Source organism: Rhinolophus hipposideros (assembly GCF_964194185.1).
Source record: "Rhinolophus hipposideros genome assembly, chromosome: 12".
Classification (NCBI taxonomy): domain Eukaryota; kingdom Metazoa; phylum Chordata; class Mammalia; order Chiroptera; family Rhinolophidae; genus Rhinolophus; species Rhinolophus hipposideros.
In genome coordinates, this window is record NC_138058.1 from 32682335 (window position 1) to 32702574 (window position 20240).

The 20240-nt window shown below is 35.7% G+C and overlaps 1 protein-coding gene across 5 annotated transcripts in view; it reads left to right on the forward strand.

The window, feature by feature from the left end:
- WDPCP (WD repeat containing planar cell polarity effector) overlaps window positions 1-20240 on the forward strand; it is a 331844-nt gene that overhangs the window by 251450 nt on the left and 60154 nt on the right. For 4 of the 5 annotated variants that reach the window (XM_081069092.1, XM_081069095.1, XM_081069093.1 and 1 more), the window contains exon 15: window positions 15131-15284. The exons of the other annotated variant lie outside the window; for it this stretch is intronic. In XM_081069092.1, the coding sequence (XP_080925218.1) occupies window positions 15131-15284 (154 nt within the window). The remainder of the gene's footprint in view (window positions 1-15130; window positions 15285-20240) is intronic. 5 annotated transcript variants of the gene reach the window in all.

The window sequence follows — 20240 nt, forward strand, 5'->3', positions numbered from 1 at the left end:
TACAATTATATATGTATGTTAATTTTATAAGTTATATAATGTTATAACCATTATGTTTTTAAAATATATACTTCTTTCTGATGACGAAAGTAAGAAATACATATACATATTATAAATTCAAACATTGATGAAATGTTTAATTTGGAAAAAAAGTTCCATATACTTCCACCCACTAGAAAAGGAATCTTATTATATACGTTTCTATTTTTCCCCTAACTTTCACATAATTTAACAAAATATGGTCATTCATTACTTCCTATTTTACAAATTGCCTTTTAAAAAGACTTTAACAAACTATTTTGGAAAGCTCTACATGAGTGTATATATATATTGACCCCCTTCTTTTTTACAGCTATTACTCAATTGTATGGACATATTATAATTTGTTTAACCAATATCCTATTGGGGTGGATATTTGTATTATTCCCTGGTTTTATGAAATTCAGTGCTGCCAGAGGATTCTGAAAAGATGGCATCAGTGTAGTATTTGAATCTCCTTGAAAGCCCTCATTAAGAACAGAAAGAGCAAGTAGGATATGAATCCCAAAATCCATGGACAACATCTACAAAAAATCTAGTGACAACGTATTCTTATGAACCCTAAAATATAAATGGCTGTGGACAAATCACCAACATCTGCAAATGCACTAAAAACTTCATGGGACTCTGAAGGTCCACAGTTGGGTGTTGACGCAGTGTGATTTCTACCTAGTGCTCTGAATATCAAAGTGAAGAAATTCAATGAAGCACAGGTAAATGATGGACGTAACTATAACTCCCTTAAGGTAGCCAAATGCCTCATCATCTATTACTGACATGCAGAATGGATGAACAAGGTTCCTATTGTCCCTACCTACTATCCAGCAAAACCACAGCCAAGGGAACAGATTTAGCAGAATCAGTGAGAAAAAAAGACTTTGCTGAGCTTGACTCTAGTCTGGAACAATGAAGAGACTCGAGAGGTGTATAAGTGGGAGGCTCCCAGTATGCGTGCGTGCATACATACATACACACACCACGTCCCTGCCTTGAAGGAGTGATGGGGCAGCCATGTGGGCCACCTGTGAAATAGCACCACTCTCACTTTTTTCACTGACCCAGTGAGGGGAGGAAAGGGGTGAGCCCCAAAGGGCTCTTGCTTCTGGTTCCAAGCACCCAGTCACACTAGCCAGGCACAACCCACTCCAGGGACATTGCCAGGTGGGGAGTTGAACTAGTACTGTCACCTGTGAAATGGTAATGCAGGTATCCAAAGTCATGCTCAGGGAGGAAAAAAAACACCCAGGGAGAAGAGCAAAAGCTCACTTGATCTTGATTTTCAGTATGGATACACATGGTGAAAGCAGCGCCTCACACACTCACAAATAATAAAAATTTCATGGGCGAAGCAGAGAATAGGTAAGGGGTTTTTTATTGCCCTAAGAAATGGTGAACTTGATTACTAACTAGAAAATTTTGCAGGGCCATTCTCAGAACAGTAACAGAAACTGAAGGGGACACTGTAAGCTATAATTTGTGGATACAGTGGAACTGAGGGAGGGTATGGAGATGCTGAAATGGTCTAGATTCTGGGTCGTAAAAATGCTTAAAACTAACAAATCAAAATATGCTTTCTAGATAAATTCCCCAACCTGAAGAAAAACAAAGTAAAGCCCAGATTCAGTATAATAGGCACAATAGTGCCACCGAAAAAAGTTGAAATTAGAAGAATATAGGTGCTATGGTCTGAATGTTTGTGTCCCCCCAAAAATTTGTATGTTGAAATCCTAACGCCTAAGATGATGGTGCTAGGAGATGGGACCTTTGGAAGGTGATTAGATCACCAGGGTGGAGCCATCATGAATGGGATTAAAACGCTCCAGAGAGATCCCTCTCACCCTTCTACACCTGAGGACAGTAGGAAATCGGCAGTCGATAACCTGGAAGAGGGCCTTCTCCTGGAAATGACCATGCCGACACCCTGTTCTTGGGCTTCCAGCCTCCAGAACTATAAGAAATAAATTCCTATTGTTTAACAGCTACCCAGTCTGTGGTATTTTCATATCACAGCCTGAATGGACTAAGGCAGTACGAAACCATACTTTTTACTACTTGGTGAACACAACAGACTCATGTGCTCTAGGCCTATAAAGATAAAAAAGTTATCTTGGCCCACTCTGCCCTCTTAAATGTACAGAAATACCAATTTCTCACAAAAATGAATAACAGGAAAAGATTGCAATCAAGTCTCATACAGAGTTACTTTAAAAAAACAGAAGAAGAAGAAGAATTTCCCTACAAACAGTGAAAACATTACAGAACAACTTCCCCACAAAAAAGATGAAAACTGACCCTAATAGTCTAAAATAAGCTTAAATAAAATGATAGAAGTTATGAAAGAACAACATAAATCAGTATTAGAAAAACTAAAAACTGAGGTGATTAGAGAAGCAAGATATTTTTAGAGATGAAAGAAGTAAGAAAATAATTGGAAATAAAAGCAAAATAAATCGTTTCAGAAATGAAGGTTAAACTAGAAAGATCACACAACCAAAAACTCAATGTCGTATGATACCTAAAGAATTTAATGGAGGAAACACTTGAATCGAAAATAAGTGAAGGAAACTATCAACAAAATGAAAAGGCAACCTACACATTGGGAGGAAATACCTGCAAATCACATATCTGACAAGGGATTAATAATCAAAATAAATAGAGAACTCATACAACTCAATAAAAAAAAAATCCAATGAAAAGATGGGCAAAGGATCTGAATTGAAATCTTTCCATAGAAGACATACAGATGGCTAACAGGTACATGAAAATGTGCTCAACACAAATCATCACAAAAATGCAAATCAAAAAACCACAATGAGATATTACCCACACTTGGGAAAAATGGCTCTGATCAAAAAGACAAGAAATAACAAATGTTGGCGAGGATGTGGAGAAAAGGGAACCTTCATGCACTGCTGATGGAAATATTGAAGAAAACTAGCCATAAGAAAACATCAATAAACTTGTACATTTGAAATAATACATAAAAGTATACTCTTATGTATTATTTCAAATTTACAAAAAAATGAGAAATTAATAGTAAAATAAAAATTAAAAGGCCTGTCACTTGGAAACTTGAAAACATAGTATTGAATAATTCTTAGATCAAGTCAAATTGCAGATTTCTTGAGAATAAAAATAATGAAAATCAAATATATCAAATCTTTGAGTTACCTGAGAAAAATTTATAACATTTAATATTTATAAAAATGAAATTCACAATAATCAGATAAAACTTTAAAAACTAAGAAACAACAACAAAGCAAATCCTGCCCCTCAAAAAAAAAAAGCACAAGGAAAGACTAAATAAAAAAAAAGCTAAAATTAATGCTGGAAATTCTAGCATTTAATTTCTAGAAATTTAAGCTAGAAAGCAAACAATAGAACTAATAAACCCAATTTTTTAAAATTAAAGTTTATTGTAGTGACAATTGTTAGTCAAGTTACATAGACTTCAGGTATACAATTCTGTAATACATCATCTATATATCACATTGTGTGTTCACCACTCAGAGTCAGTTCTCTTTCCATCACCATATATTAGACCCCATTTACCCTCATTTACCACCTTTACCCTCATTAATCCTCTTCCACCCTTACCCTCTGGTAACGACTAAACTATTGCCTGTGTCGGTGAGTTTTTGTTTCTTCATTTGTTTGTCTTGTTCTTTTGTTGTTTTCAGTTTTAGATACCAAATATCAGTGAAATCATATGGTTCTCTACTTTGTCTGACTTATTTAGCTTAGCATTATAATCTCAAGATCCATCCATGTTGTCGTAAATGATACTATTTCATCTTTTCTTATGGCAGAATATACATACCACAACTTCTTTATCCATTCATCTATCAAAGGACATTTTGGTTGTTTCCATGTCTTGGCCACCGTAAACAAAGCTGCAATGAACATTGGAGCACACGTGTCTTTACGGATAAATGTTTTCAGATTTTTTGGGTAGATACCCAGGAGAGGGATTGCTGGGTCATATGGTAATTCTATTCGTAATTTTTTGAGGAACCTCCACACTGCCTTTTATAGCGGCTGCACCAGTCTGCATTCCCACCAACAGTGTATGAGGCTTCCTTTTTCTCCACAGCCTCTCCAACACTTGTGACTATTTGTCTTGTTGATGACAGCCATTCTGACTGGGGTGAGGTGATATATCATTGTGGTTTTTATTTGCATTTCTCTGATGATTAGTGATGTTGAGCATTTTATCATGTCTATTGGCCATTTGTATGTCCTCTTTGGAGAAATGTCTCTTCAAGTCCTCCGCCCATTTTTTAATTGGATTGTTTTTTTTCTTAATTGAGTTGAGTTCCTTATATATTTTGGATATTAGCCCCTTATCAGAGGCGCTGTTTGCAAAAATCTTTTCCCATTCAGTTGGTTGCCTCTTTATTTTGTTGATGGTTTCTTTTGCTATACAGAAGCTTTTTAGTTTGATATAGTTTGATATTTTAGCTTTTACTTCCCTTGCCTTTGGAGTCAAATTCATAAAGTGCTCTTTGAACCCAAGGTCCATAATTTTAGTACCTATGTTTTCTACTATGCAGTTTATTGTTTCAGGTCTTATGCTTAAGTCTTTGATCCATTTTGAATTAATTTTGGTACACAGTGACAGATAGTAGTCTAGTTCACTCTTTTGCATGTCGCTTTCCAGTTTTCCCAGCACCATTTATTGAAGAGGCTGTTTTTTCTCCATTGTATGTTTTTGGCTTCTTTGTCAAAAATTATCTGTCCATATTTCTGTGGGTTTATTTCTGGGTTCTCAATTTTATTCCATTGGCCTGTGTGTCTGTTTTTCTGCCGATACCATACTGTTTTAATTATTGTTGCTCTGTAGTACTAGCTGAAGTCAGGGAGTGATACCTCCAGCATTGTTCTTTTTTCTTAAGATTGCTTTTGCTATTTAGCATCTTTTGTGGTTCCAAACAAATCAGATGATTTTTTTGTTCTATTTCTTTAAAAAATGCCATTGGGATTTTGATGGGGATTGCATTAAATCTGTATATTGCTTTGGGTAATATGGTCATTTTAACTATGTTAATTCTTCCAATCCATGAACATGAAATATCTCCATCTCTTTGTGTCTTCTTTAATTTCTTTTTTAAATGTCTTATAGTTTTCAGTATGTAGGTCTTTCACATCATTGGTTAAGTTTATTCCTTGGTATTTTATTCTTTTTGTTGCAATTGCAAAAGGAATTGTGTGTTTTTCTTTATTTTTCTGAGATTTCATTGTTAGTATATATCATGTTTCCCCGAAAATAAGACCTACCCAGACCATCAGCTCTAATGCATCTTTTGGAGCAAAAATTAATATAAGATCCGATCTTATAGAACTGGTCTTATATTAATTTTTGTTCCAAAAGACGTGTTAGAGCTGATTGTTTGGCTAGGTCTTATTTTTGGGGAAACACGGTAGGAATGCAATGGACTTTTGTACGTTGATTTTGTAGCCCGCAACTTTACTGTATTCATTTATTGTTTCTAATAGCTTTCTGATGGAGTCTTTAGGGTTTTCTGTATATAGCATCATGTCATCTGCAAAAAGTGTCAATTTAACTTCTTCATTCCCAATTTGGATGCCTTTTATTTCTTTCTCTTGCCTGATTGCTCTGGCTAGGACTCCCAATACTATGTTGAACAACAGAGGTGATAGGGGACAGTGCTGTTGTGTTCCTGAATGCAGAGCAAAGGGCTTCAGTTTTTCACCATTAATTATGATATTAGTTGAGGGTTTGTCATATATGGCCTTTATTATGTTAAGGTATTTTCCTTCTATACGATTTTATTAAATGTTTTAATCATAAATGGATGTTGTATCTTGTCAAATGCTTTTTCTGCATCTATTGATATATAATTTTTGTCCTTTATTTTGTTTATGTGATGTATCACATTGATCAATTTGCATATGTTGAACCATCCTTGTGCCCCTGGGATGAGCCCCACTTGGTCGTGATGTATAATCTTTTTAATGCATTGTTGCATTCAATTTGCTAGAATTTTGGTTAGGATTTTTGCATCTGTATACCTCAGAGATATTGGTCTGTAATTTTCTTTTTTCTGTGTTATCCTGATACCAAGTATAATGTTGGCCTCATAAAATGAGATAGGGAGTATTGTCTCTTCTTCAGTTTTTTGGAAGACTTTGAGTAGGACAGGTGTTACATCCTTTTTGAATGTTTGGTAGAATTCACTAGTGAAGCCATCTGTTCCCGGACTTTTGCTTTTGGGAAGGTTTCGGATGACTGATTCACTCAATTTCCTTACTGGTGATCGGGCTATTTACATTTTCCGGTTCTTCGTGATTCAGCCTACAAAGGCTATGTGTTTCTAAGAACTTGTCCATTTCTTCTAGGTTATTGAATTTGGTGGCATATAATCCTTCATAGTATTATTGGATGATCCTTTGTATTTCTGTGGTGTCCGTGATAACTTCCCCTCTTTAATTTCTGGTTTTGTTTATTTGTGTCTTTTCTCTTTTTATCTTAGTGAGTCTAGCCAAGCGTTTGTCAATTTTATTAATCTTTTCAAAGAACCAGCTCTTTGTTGCATTAATTCTTTCTATTGTCTTTTTGTTCTCTATTTCATTTAGTTCTGCTCTGATTTTTACTATTTCCTTCCTTCTGCTGACTTTGGGTTTCAACTTTAAGGTGTAATGTGAGGTTATTTATCTGGGATTATTCGTGTTTCTTGAAATAGGCCTGTAATGATATAAATTTCCCTCTTAAAACTGCTTTTGCTGCATCCCAAAAATTTTGGAAGGATATATTTTCATTGTCATTTATTTCTGTGTATCTTTTTATCTCTCCTCTTATTTCTTCTTTGACCCAGTTGTTCTTAAAGTATGTTGTTTGATCTCCACATATTTGTGGTTTTTCCTGCTTTCTTTTTGCAGTTGATATCCAATTTCAAAGCCTTGTGATCACAGAACATGCTTGGTATGATTTCAATCTTCACAAATTTGCTAAGGCTAGTTTTATGTCCCAATATATGATCTATCCTTGAGAATGTTCCATGTACACTAGAAAAGAATGTATAGTCTGATGTTCTAGGATGAAATGCTCCATAAATGTCAATTATGTCCATTTCACCTAATGTTTCATTTAGGGTTGATATTTCTTTATTTATTTTCTGTTTGGATGATCTAGCCATAGCTTTCAATGATGTATTTAGGTTCCCTACTATAATTGTGTTTTGGTCAATTTTTCCCTTTAGTTCTGTTAGTAGTTTCTTGGTATATTTCAGTGCTCCGTGATTGGGGGCATAAATACTGATGACGATCATGTCTTCTTGTTGTATAGTTCCCTTTATCATTATGAAATGTCTATCTTTGTCTCTTATTACCTTTTTTATCCCGAAGTTTGTTTTATCTGATGTCAGTATGGTTACACTTGCTTTTCTCTGGATACCATTTATTTGGAGCGTCAATTTCTTTAGACTTTGAGTCTATATTTGTTCTTGTAGCTGAGATGTGTCTCTTGGAGGCAGCATATGGTTGGGTTTAGTTTTTTGATCCAATCTGCTACTCTATGCCTTTTTATTGGTAAGTTCAGTCCATTCACATTTAGGGTGATTATTGATATATGAGGATTTCCTATCATTCTATCTTTGGTTTTCTGGTAGGACTGTGTCTCCATTGTTTCTTTGTCTTTTTGTTGCTGCCTATTATTTCAGTGTGGTGGTATTCTATGATTTTTCTCTCTGTTTCTTCTTTTATTATGTTATATATTTCAATTCTGAAATATATATATATATATATTTTTGAGTGGTTATCATTAAGTTTATGTAAAAGAAAGTTTCATATTTAAAGTTTTCCATTTTCTTCAACATGCTTACTTTCTCCATTCCCTTATACCATTTCTGACCTTTACTCTCCCCCTTTTTATGTTTTTGTTGTCACAAATTATCCCTATTCATGCTGGTCAAATAGCCTCCTTCAGAATTTCTTGTAGTGCAGGTCATGTGTTAGAAAGTTCCCTCAGCTTCTGTATGTCTGGAAAGGTCTTTATTCCTCCTTCATATCTAAAGGATATCTTTGCTGGATATATTATTTGTGGCTCATAATTTCTCTCTTTCAATAGTTTGAAATATTTGAGTCTACTCCCTCCTCGCTTGTAGAGTTTCTGCTGAAAAAATCTGATGGTAGTAACCCAACAGACTTTCCTTTGTAGGCTACCATCTTCTGTTCCCTTGCTGCCTTGAGGATTCTTTCTTTGTGGTTAATTTTTGACAGCTTCAATACAATGTGCCTTGGAGAAGGCCTGTTGGGATTGAGATACTTAGGTGTTCTATTTGCTTCTTGGATTCAAGGATCCAGTTCTTTCCACAAGTTTGGGAAGTTCTCATCAACTATATGTTTGAATATATTCTCTGTTCCCTTCCCCCTTTCTCCTTCTGGTATGCCCATTATTCTTATATTGCTCCTTCTGATGGAGTCAGAAAGTTCTTGTAGAGTTCTTTCATTTCTTTGAACTCTCAAGTCTCTCTCTTCTTCTATCTGTGTCATTTCCAGATTTCTATCTTCAATGTCACTGTTTCTTCCCTCCATCTGGTCAGCTCTATTACCTAAGCTGGCTATTTCATTCTTCATTTCTTTTATTAAGTTCTTAATCTCCAGAAATTCTATTTGGTTCGTTTCTTAAATTTCAATTTCTTTGGTAAAATGTTCATGTTGTTCTTTGATTGTATTTCTGAGTCCATTAAACTGCCTGTCTGTGTTTTCTTGCATCTCGTTGAGTTTTTTAGGAACTGCAGTCTTCAATTCTCTGTCATTTAAATTACATATTTCCATGTCTTTAAGTTCATTTTCTGGAGACTTTTCATTTTCTTTCTGAGCTGCCTTGTTACCTTGGTATTCATGGCAATTAGTGAATTATTTCTTTTCCTGGGCATCTATAGGAGTGGGTTCTGCAATAGGTTGATAGGAAGAGGTCTTTCCTTTACTTTCTAGTAGGTGTTGTAGAATGCTTTATTTTCTTTCCAACTGCAGCCTTTAATTCTCTTTCATGCTGTAGTGTTGTATTTTCTCTGCACTGTTCCGGCTTCTCACACAATGGGGGGATTCCCTGGAAAGTGGGCTTCTCCTGTGTGAGCAGGTTGCCTGGGTCTCAGGGCACCGCCTCTGTTGGGGGATGTGGAAAGCTTCTGAAGTTCTGAATGTCTTCCTGCACCAGATTCAGGGCCTGTGTGTTTCAGCAGCTCTGTTTACTCCTGCAGGGATCCACCCAGGTAGTTGTGGGTGAGGGCAGGGTGGGCTGTGAGAGGTGGCTGTGAGCAATGGCGATGACCACCAGCACAGCCCCCAGGGCTCCCTCCCCTTCGCCGGAACTAGTTGGGCTGAGTCTGTGGCTGCAGGCCACAGTTCTCAGAACTGCAAATATTCTGTTCTTTTGATCTGACACTGCTACTGTTCACCTTCTAGCACTGGGAAGGTAGGAGTAGGGCGAGCTCTGGGATGGTGGGAAGGGGGTGCCAATTAATATTTATTGAAAAACATCCACATATAAGTGGACTCATGCAATTCAAACTTGAGCTGTTCAAGGGTCAACTATATTTACATCTCCCCAAAGAATTAGTTGTCATTATTTATTTCCACTGAGGTACATATATATCAAAGGTCTCAAGAAAATGACAAGGAAAAACCCAATGTTAAAGACAAACTTTCATAAAGTACTATGATAACACATTATTGTTAATAATGTGCATATTTTTTTGTTTGTGCTTACATGTTTTTTAATGAAAACAGAACTGTTCAACACAATATATTCTGTATTCCTTACACTGGATGGGGCACGACTTTCATACAGATCAGATCAACACTTCGAAATAGCTGAGACTAACAGTGTAGGACCTCGTAACATTAACCCTAAAAGATAAGTTGTCTATGCTCACCTCTTTTAACCTTTTTTGGCTCTTGTTTCCTGCTCTTTCTTACTTATTATAAGTTGTTGATACTTACTGAACATCCCATTACTTTCTTCCATTATCATCTTAGTCTCATGCCTTATAGCAGCTCTAAAAGAAAAAATGTTATTTTCCCTAAGAACAGCATGGAAAGTATTATATATAGAGGGATTAAAAAAAAAAAAAAAGAACTTCAAGGGAGGGAAAACTATTCACAAAATATTTTTATAGATTTTGGAACAATTCCTTAATTTATATGAATATTTAATAATGAAATTATAATGTGTAGTTTTATAAAACTCTTAATATATCACAGATTTAAAAATCACTACCAGCGGTGGCCGGTTAGCTCAGTTGTTTAGAGCGCGATGTTTGTAACACCAGGATTGCCAGTTCGATCCCCACATGGGCCAGTGAAAGCTGTGCCCTCCACAACTAGATTGAAACAACTACTTGACTTGGAGCTGATGGGTCCTGGGAAAACACACTTAAAATAAGCAAAAGTTTCAAAAAAAAAATCACTTTCAGAAGATTTTCCTTTTAGTCTAATACTTTTACCAGTAAGCAGAAGTCATTCAATAAAATTAGCAAGCTCATACCACAGGAGCATAACTAATGTCACTCTTCCATGTGACTGTCAAGATTTTGCCAAAAGCCACTTTCTTATATTTTTCCTCCCTCCATAAATAATCTAGAGTTGTAAAAATTGCATATCATTGCTATCTTTTGATAAAACTAATAAAAATTGCCAACATTATAGATATTTAATAATTAATGTCTGTTAAAAGGGGTTGTTTTTAAAAAGACAAAACCAATCATTCAGTTTATAGATAAAATGTTAAATTAGTAGATTAAGGCATAAAAATGCAAATCTTCCGTTACTTTTAAAACATTTTTGTTCTCTTGGTCTATTTCCTATGAATTATAATTATTTTCATAAGACCACTGGCTGAAATTCTAGTTCAACAGAGAACTCAGCTAAGTTCAATAGGGAGAGAATTGTGTGTGTGTATGTGTGTGTGTGTGTGTGTGTGTGTGTGTGTGTACACATATGTATGTATATATAAAATGTAAAATTATGTTCAAGAATAAAGTCTATTTTTAAAAAAAATAGGACCAAAACCTAACACTTCTTAAAGGATTATGTTTGGGGGCTTCCTAAATTGTTTAAAAGATCAGCATGGAGAATGCTTGTAAACAGTTTTTACTGAGTCTGTGTCCTTTTAACTTAAAAGGTTTTATATTATAATTGCTCTGTAAATATCAAAATTTTCTATATATTGTGCAATGTACACAAAGAAGCCGACAAATGGCTTATCTTGTACTTATCAACTTGTTTATTTTTATGCCTCCAAAAGCCATGTATTTTTACAAGAGCAGCTGCTACTTTGTAAATATTTTAATGGCTTCTGTTAAGTAGAGCTGTCAGTTTAACAAACAATATTATGAAAGATTTTCATTCTTCCATGTGATTGCATATCTTGAAATGTGTTTTACCCTGAAAATACTTTGGAAATTTTAGACTGGAAGGATATCTCCTTAGAAGGCACAAAGCCAGCAAAAGAATAGCTAGATTTAAAGAATAATGTATAAGATCACCAGGGAAATAGTGCCATTTATTTCAGAAGACAAATGTACAACAGCAATAAGTTCTCTTAGCTCACTTCTCTTCTTTTGATTCGGGCAATTTGAAGAAATGGAAGAGTGCTGGCTTTGAGCCAGACATAGCTGGTATGAACCCTAATTCTTTTGCTACTTAATGGAGATTAGCAGACATCTGGTCCTGTCCAAAATGTCCATTGAGAATTGTGATCCATGCCAAAAGGTCCTTGATATCTGGTCCTGTCAAAATGGCCATGGAGATATTTGGTCCTTGAAATCCTTTCCTATCAAAAATGTCCATGAGCATGTTTAGTCCGTGCCAAATGGTCCTTGATATTTAGTCTTGTAAAAAACATCCACACTCACAAAATATCTCTGGATTTAAGCAGCTCATAAAGTTTATTAATGCTTTTAGTTTACAGGATTAGTACATAAAAACTATCATGCTTTATTGATCCAATAATTGTTTGGTGGCTTTACTACCAATAATAACCCTTCTGAGCTGGTATAAATGGCACATGGGGTTAGGGAGATGGGTCTGGGTTCAAATATTGCAGAAGAGCAGGATTTATATTAACTGTGCATATTGAAGTCCTACAATTAGAGAGATGCACAGAAGATGACAAGTTGAGGATGGGATCTCAGTGCATGGTGCGCTAATATGTCACTGGGCATTTGGTTGGATGTGGCTGGGTCATTCAGTAAGGGTGGCATTTGAAAGGAGGAGCTTTGTCAAGCTGCTATGTAAAACGGCGGTGAATATATTGATGTAAACACTTTACAGAGCATCTCGCTTGTTCAGGAAAAGTGAGAATGGGCGTGGCTCTCCGACCACATAGCCATCAGTCATAATAGCCACCATGAGGACATACTGGGCATCTAATTAAGTCCCCTACCACTATCCCATAGCCCGGGATTAATTGATGATGTTTCCCATGAATCGATGTCCTACAGAGGTACAATCACAGTAGACTGCAAGAAGCACCTGCTGCATGTTATTGGAGAGGTTTTAGTGGATGTGACTTCCACTTACTGCCAGTTGGCGTGGACCAAACAGCCTTGGCTGGTGCCTACCTCCTGGCTGATCCAGCCCCGCCTAACTGGGTCAAATCCATAAGACATTAGTAAGGTTTCCCCTACCAGTAAATCACCAACTATTGGTCAGATGGGTGCAAAAGAAGAAAAACAACCCTTCTTTTTTTGCTCGGCAAAATATAGCAGCTGTATTTGAAAATTATGGCAGAACATAGCAGAAATATTATACTCACAAAAGGAAAAGCCAATGCTGCATTCCAACGGTTTTTGTTATTTCCATTCCTTTAACAGAGAGAGGAGTAAAAGATACTGACACTATGAAGAGAGGGGAATCTGTAGTGCACAAGGTACAGCTAGTCAGGATGTGGATAAAATTACAGTCATTCACGATGGGACAGGAAAACATCAGTGTTGAAGGGGAAGTCATGAAAACACTGAATTGTTTAAAATGACATGGAGAAGAAGAACCAAATGCAACACCATTGCAGGTACTTCAAAGAACTATCTGTGACATTCATGATGAAAAGTTCCTGCTACTGCTACCAGAAAGAAACGGATTAAAGAGGCAAGTAAATAGAATTCCAAACAGACATTGACCTTCAAACCCGACTTCACTGCACGGACTTCAATTCCAGTGGAGTAGAAAGTGACCAGATGTGGAGAACCATTACTTATGCATGATTCCAGTGCTCAATATGGTGAAAGAACTCTTACTCACAAAACATACGACAATATTTGATATTTAAGTGCCAGCACCACATAATTCAGTGATGGCACCTTCAAGACCGCACCAGCACACTTCACTCAGTTATTTACCGTGCACGGTGTAATGCTGGGTTGTACTGTGCCATTGACTTATGCTCTAACAATGAAAAGGAGACACATCTACATCTATCTATATATATGAATATAGATATAGACATGAGAGTACTTGCATTTGCATGGGAAAGAAATCTCAAGATTAACCCTTCATTGTACATTATGGAATTCAAGACTGCAAATATGAGTGCAAGTCAACTACTTCTACCAAATGCACAAGTAAAAGAATGTTTGTTTCACTTTTCACAGTCACTGGTGAAAACCATCCTCCTTGAGTCTAACATGAGTATATAACAACGGAAACTTAACACCCATACGTGTGCTCCCATGTTGTTTGGACTTCTGTTTGTGCCAAACGAAACTTGAGTGCACTATGGGGAATGCAGAAGAAAATTCAGATGACCTAGTGGATTATGTTCAGAGAGTGTATGTCTATGGAAGGCATGGCAGAGGAAGAAGAAGATCAGAAGCTCCAAGATTTCCACCAGAAATTTAGAATGTTTATAGATGAGTACTGAACAGCCCCTACAGGATGAACAACACAATGGAAGGCTTGCAGAGCAAACTTCAAAAGCTAATGGTAGTGTATCATCCTTCAATTTGGAGATTTATTGAAGTTTTAAAAAACAAACGGCAAATCAGTGAACAAGTTATCATCCAGGTTCTTGGTGGTCATACTCAAATATAGTGACCAATTTCACAATGATACTGACAAAATCAAATTCATATAACCAAAATTAGTAACAGATACAATACACATAAAGCCAATAATCAGGTTACGATGTACTTGGGAGCAGTTACTCATTGACTTAAGAGTAACCTGCCAAACTTCATTACAAGGAAGAACAAGAATAAATGTGAAATCCAAATTTCATCATGAATTACAATAAAAATAACATAAAATTTTAACAAAGTTAAATATTTACATCATTTAACAAACCATGTACCAAATGTGTCAATGGACATTTTGGACAGGAGCAAATATCAAGGACCTTTTGGCATGAACCAGATGCCTCAGTGGATGCTTTAGACAGAACCAAATGTTCTGCTAGGCTTAATAGATACTGGTTAGAGCAAGCCAATTAACCTCTTTGACCCTCAATTTCTGTATCTGCAAATGGGACAATGATACCTAACTTACAGGGTCATTATGAGAATTAGAGATAATATATATAAAGGGCCTAACTCAATAAAGATAGCAATTATTATTCTGTCTTTCCTACTTAGCAACCAGGAGTCTTAAAATCATTTAGTCTTTACATTTTTATTCACTCACCTTATCTCTTCCCTTCTTTTTCTGTCTACTTTATGGACTTCGAAGTGAGATAATATTTTAGGAATGATCTAATTTATCACTTTTATTGAATAAGTAAGGAAACAGAAGCTGAGAGATTACATGACTTCTACAAGATCACAAATACCATGTTTCCCTGAAAATAAGACCTAGCCAGACAATCAGCTCTAATACATCTTTTGGAGCAAAAATTAATATAAGACCCAGTCTTATTTTACTATAAGACCAGGAATAATATAATATAATATAATATAATATAATACCAGGTCTTATATTAATTTTTGCTCCAAAAGGCGCATTAGAGCTGATTGTCTGGCTAGATCTTATTTTTGGGGAAACACGGTATGTATAAGTGTTCCTGTAACCATACTTACAAAGGATTTATCAGAAATTGTATTTGTATTTGATTCAGATCTTAATCATTTTTTAACAGAACTCCTGGGGCCTTTGGACAGAGGGGATATGCTAAATGAAGCTTTTGTTGGCCTATCTTTAACACCTCACGGAGAAGACACATTTCCAGATAACTTCTGTTCAATCCATAGACATATTATTCAACAAAGAACATTGAATGTCTCTTCCAACAGGTAAAATATGTTCAACTAAGAAAATTGCTCCATAAAGAAAAAGTATTTGGTATCAAACAATTTAAGTATTCCTCATTTATTTATTTTTATTTTTTTTAAGACTTTTTTATTGGGGAAGGGAAATAGGACTTTATTGGGGAACAGTGTGCACCTCCAGGCCTTTTTTCCAAGTCAAGTTGTTGTCCTTTCAATCTTAGTTGTGGAGGGCACAGCTCAGCTCCAGGTCCAGTTGCCATTTTCTAGTTGCAGGGGACGCAGCCCACCATCTCTTGCGGGAGTCGAACCGGCAACCTAATAGTTAAGCAAGGATATTTCAAAATGTCAAAGGAAAAAATGTGCATTTTCTCATGTCTAAGACTTTGCAGTAGTTTGATCATGCAAGAGCAGGCATGACATAAGTAGAATTAAATGTAAACAGAATATTGTTATAATGAATGTCATTCCAGGCCAAAATGAAATTACTATAATGTATTGAATTCTATTTGTATTCTGTTGTGACGTTTTAATATTATTACATTATTAAAATACTAATTTTTAGAATGTTTAGTTTAAATTATAATTTGTATGTTCATACTTACGCAAGCTTGCCATTAGTTTTTGAAGTCTGATAAATGATAATTTAATATCCAGCTTGCCACATAAGGATAAATGTGAAATTAAAAACACTAGACAAAGTAACAGTGTTATTTATAATGATAATTATAATGTTCATTATGATGATGATAATACTCTGAAGCAAAGGTCAGCAACTTTTTGTGTAAAAGGCCAGATACTACGCTTTGTGGGCCATACGGACTCTCACAACTACTCAACTTTGCTGTTGTAGTAGGAAGGTAGCTACAAACAATATATAAATGAATGAAAGTGGCTGTGTTACAATAAAGCTTTATTTATAAAACAGGCAGTGGGCAGGATTTGGTCCTTGGTCTGTAGCTTACATACCTGCTCTTGAAGATCCCAACTATATGCAATTAATCATGATGAGGTCACATTTTTCATATATATCATATGCAATGTATATGAATATGATATGATATGATATATAACATATGAAGTACCTGACATATAGGAATCTGTGATGTTCTGGAATTCCTCCCATCCTACCACCATCCCCAAGCTAGTTCAATCTTGTAGTTTCACTAGGGTAGGACAAGCTGTGAAAACCAACATCTGACTTGATATGAAGCTTAAGTGTGGAAAAACCCCACTCAGCAGCATTGTCAATAAAAATAGCAAACTCACCATCAGTAAAAGCAACAAACTTGAAAGGAAATGAACAGGAAAAGCCACAGTTCTACTAACCTGCTTACTGGGTCAAGTAACAAAATAGCAGGCTAGCCAGAAATTTAACAGGGCAATCCTGGAAATGAGAGAACCAAAGAGGGTCTATTAAACTCCACACATTTCTGATGGAGTTGTACAACCTCATTTTTTGGCTCTCTTTTGTCTTGCACAACCCTAAAATTTCCCCTGATGCTTCTTTCCTCCTTCATACCCAGTTGCCAAAAGGTGCCTCTCCTTTGTTGCCTTTTTGGTCACCACCCCGCTCCCCACGCCAGGAGCTCAAAATCTTCCCTTTCAAACTATTTGGTACTTTTAATGTTAAGCCCCTTTAGTGTAGTTCATGCTCTGACCTACAAAAACACAAAAATACCAGGACTTGGAGAGATCGTACACTGGGATTTGATGTTTTTCTCCATTCTATTTACAATTATTTTGAAATTTAGACATTCTGTCTTTAAGTCATGCCAGAAGAGTGGTTTCCATATAGTTTCATTTCTCCCTTTATTCTGTTGTGTATTGTTTATAGAGGAAGTATTGGGAGGTGAAAAGGAAGGCAGCCACTATTATCCTTCAGTTACCTGGAAGTCCTTCCTCTATTTACTTTTCTAAAAACAATTTTAGTGAGGTATAATTTACATGTGCCATGAAATTCACCCATTGTAAGTATACAATTCAACGATGTTTGGTAAATTTATAAAATTTGCAGCTACCACCACAGTGCGGTTTTAGAATATTTCCATCACCCCAAATAGTTCCCTTGTGCCAAATTACAGTCAATTCCCCTCCCACCTCCAGTCTGAGCCAATCTCTAGTCAGTTTTCTGTCTCTAGAGAAATTTTATATACATGAAGTCATACAGTCTGTCTAGATTTCATATAAATGGAGTCACACAATATGTTGTCTTTTGTGTCAGGTTTCTTGTGCTTAGCATTATGTTTTTGAGGTTCATACATGTCATAGCATGTAGTTAATTCCCTGTTAATTGATGAACAGTATGGATGCTATATAAATATACCACATTTTGTATATCCATTAACCAGCTGATGGATATTTGAATTACTTCCAGGTTTGGGCTTTTATGAATAATGTTGCTATAAATATTCACATGTAAGTCTTTGAGTGAAGATATGTTTCATTTTCCTTGGGTAGAATTGTTGGATCATATTGCAAGTTCAGACTGTTAGTTTTAAGAAACGGCCAAATTGGTTTTCCAAAGTGACTGTAACATTTTACATACCTACCGACAATGTACAATGTCTGAGGGTCCAGTTTCTCCACATCCTCACCTATGCTTGGTATTGTCCTCTTTTTTATTGTAACCATTCTAGCAGTTATAGAATGGATCTCATTATGATTTTAATTTGCTTTTCTCTGACTAATGATGTTGACCATTTTTATGTGATTAGTAGCCATTAGTATATCTTTTTTGGTAAAATATTTATTCAAAACTTTTGACCATTTTTTTAATTGGGTTGTCTTATTGAACTAAAATATTTCTTTATATATTCTGAATATAAGTCCTTTATCAGATATGCAGCTTGTAAATATGTATTTGCTCCCAGTCTGTGTCTTGCATTTTCCCAACAGTACCTTCTGAAGTACAAAAATTTATTTTGTGGCAGCTCAATCTAGCTATTTTTTTTCTTAGATTGTGCTTTTTGTGTTGTACATAAAAAAGCTTTTTCTAACCTAAGGACTCAAAATTTTCTTCTAGAAGTTTTATAGTTTTAGCTCGTACATTTAAGTCCATTTTAAATTAACTTTTATATGTGATGTGATACAAGCATCTAAGTTCCTTATTTTATACATGGAAATCCAATTTTCCTAGCACCATTTGTTGAAAAGTTCCTTGCCCCCGTTGAATCACCTTAGCATTTTTGTCAAAAATCAATTGGCCACGTGGAAAGGTTTATTTCTGAATTTGCCATTTTATTCAATTGGTCTCTGTGTCTATCCTTACACCAACAAATACCTAGACTTGGCTATACCGAAGGCTACACTGAACCAGAATCTCACAAAATGCATCACAATACCACAAAAATAAACGGGAAAAAGATGAACTCTTCCATACAGAATTACTTCATAAAAACAGAAAATGAAAACAAACACACATCAATTGAGAAAAATTGTCCCCCCACCCCCAAACAACCATGAAGTAGAAGAATACTGCAGTGATACTCCAAGCAGAATTAACAAACAACTGGGTACATGGAAACTCACTCTGAATTAGACAAAAAAACTAAGAGGAACGGGAGAGGCGATGGGGGCAGGGAAAGAAGGAAGGAAAGGAGTTCACTGAACTCAGGGAAAAAAAGAAAAATAAACTACAAATGAGAATAAACCTAAAATTAACTTTAATAAAAGGCACTGAAAATGGCAGAGAACTAGGGAATGAAAGGAAGATGAAAAAAAATTTTTTTAAATTGTCAGGGAGAAACTACAGGAAATCCTCAATATCATCAATAGGTTCTTGGAAACTGCGACTGTAAGTGAAATGACATATAACATAACCAATTTACCATAGGCTAATTAATATAAACAGAGTGAAGTTCCTATGGCATATTTCTGGTCACAAAAACATCACCAATCTTTTAAATAAAGACCCAAAACGCTCCTGATAATAAATACTGAAATGTGAGCTATACATACATTTAAGAAATATTAAAAATAAGTCAGACAATTTTCTATTATTACAGTTGACACTGATTACAGTTCAGGCTCGATGGTGGCCGGAGCCCATCCTGACAGCTCAGGGTGCAAGGCAGGAACCCACCCTGGATATAACACCCTTCCGTCAGGGGGCATACTCACACCCCCACCCACACTCATTCATACTGGGACAATTTAGACACATCCATTAACCTAGTGTGCACATCTTTTGATGTGAGAGGAAACCAGAGTCCCCAGAGAAAACCTATGCAGACATGGGGAGAAGAGGCAAACTGCACACAGACAGTGGCCCTGGCCAGGAATCAATTTTTGTTTTTTCTCGCCAATATTATTATAAAATGATGTTGAAGAAATCGTGTTATTCAGGAACCTGCTGTAATAGAATAGGAGGTAAGGCAAAGAGGCAACAGCATTTGTACAATTTGATTCCGTGAAGAAGAAAAATAAAACAATGGAACAGAATTAGTATTTAAACTATAATCCAGGAAAATGTTTCAGAAATAAATTTTTAAAAAAATACTTGGATCGAACATGACAAGGTTGTCCCCTATCACCTCTGCTTTTCAACATAGTGTTGGAAGTCCTTGCCAGAGCAATCAGGCAAGAGAAAGAAATAAAAGGCATCCAAATTGGGAATGAAGAAGTCACTCTTTGCAGATGACATGATGCTATATATAGAAAACCCTAAAGACTCCACCAAAAAGCTGTTAGAAACAATCAACGAATACAGTAAAGTTGCTGGCTACAAAATCAACGTACAAAAGTCCATTGCATTCCTATATATTGACAATGAAATCTCAGAAAAAGAAATACAAAAAACAATTCCTTTTGCAATTGCAGCAAAAAGAATAAAATACCTAGGAATAAACTTAACCAAGGATGTGAAGGACCTATATGCTAAAAACTGTAAGACATTTTTGAAAGAAATTGAAGAAGACACAAAGAAATGGAAAGACATTCTATGCTCATGGATTGGAAGAATCAACATAGTTTAAATGGCCA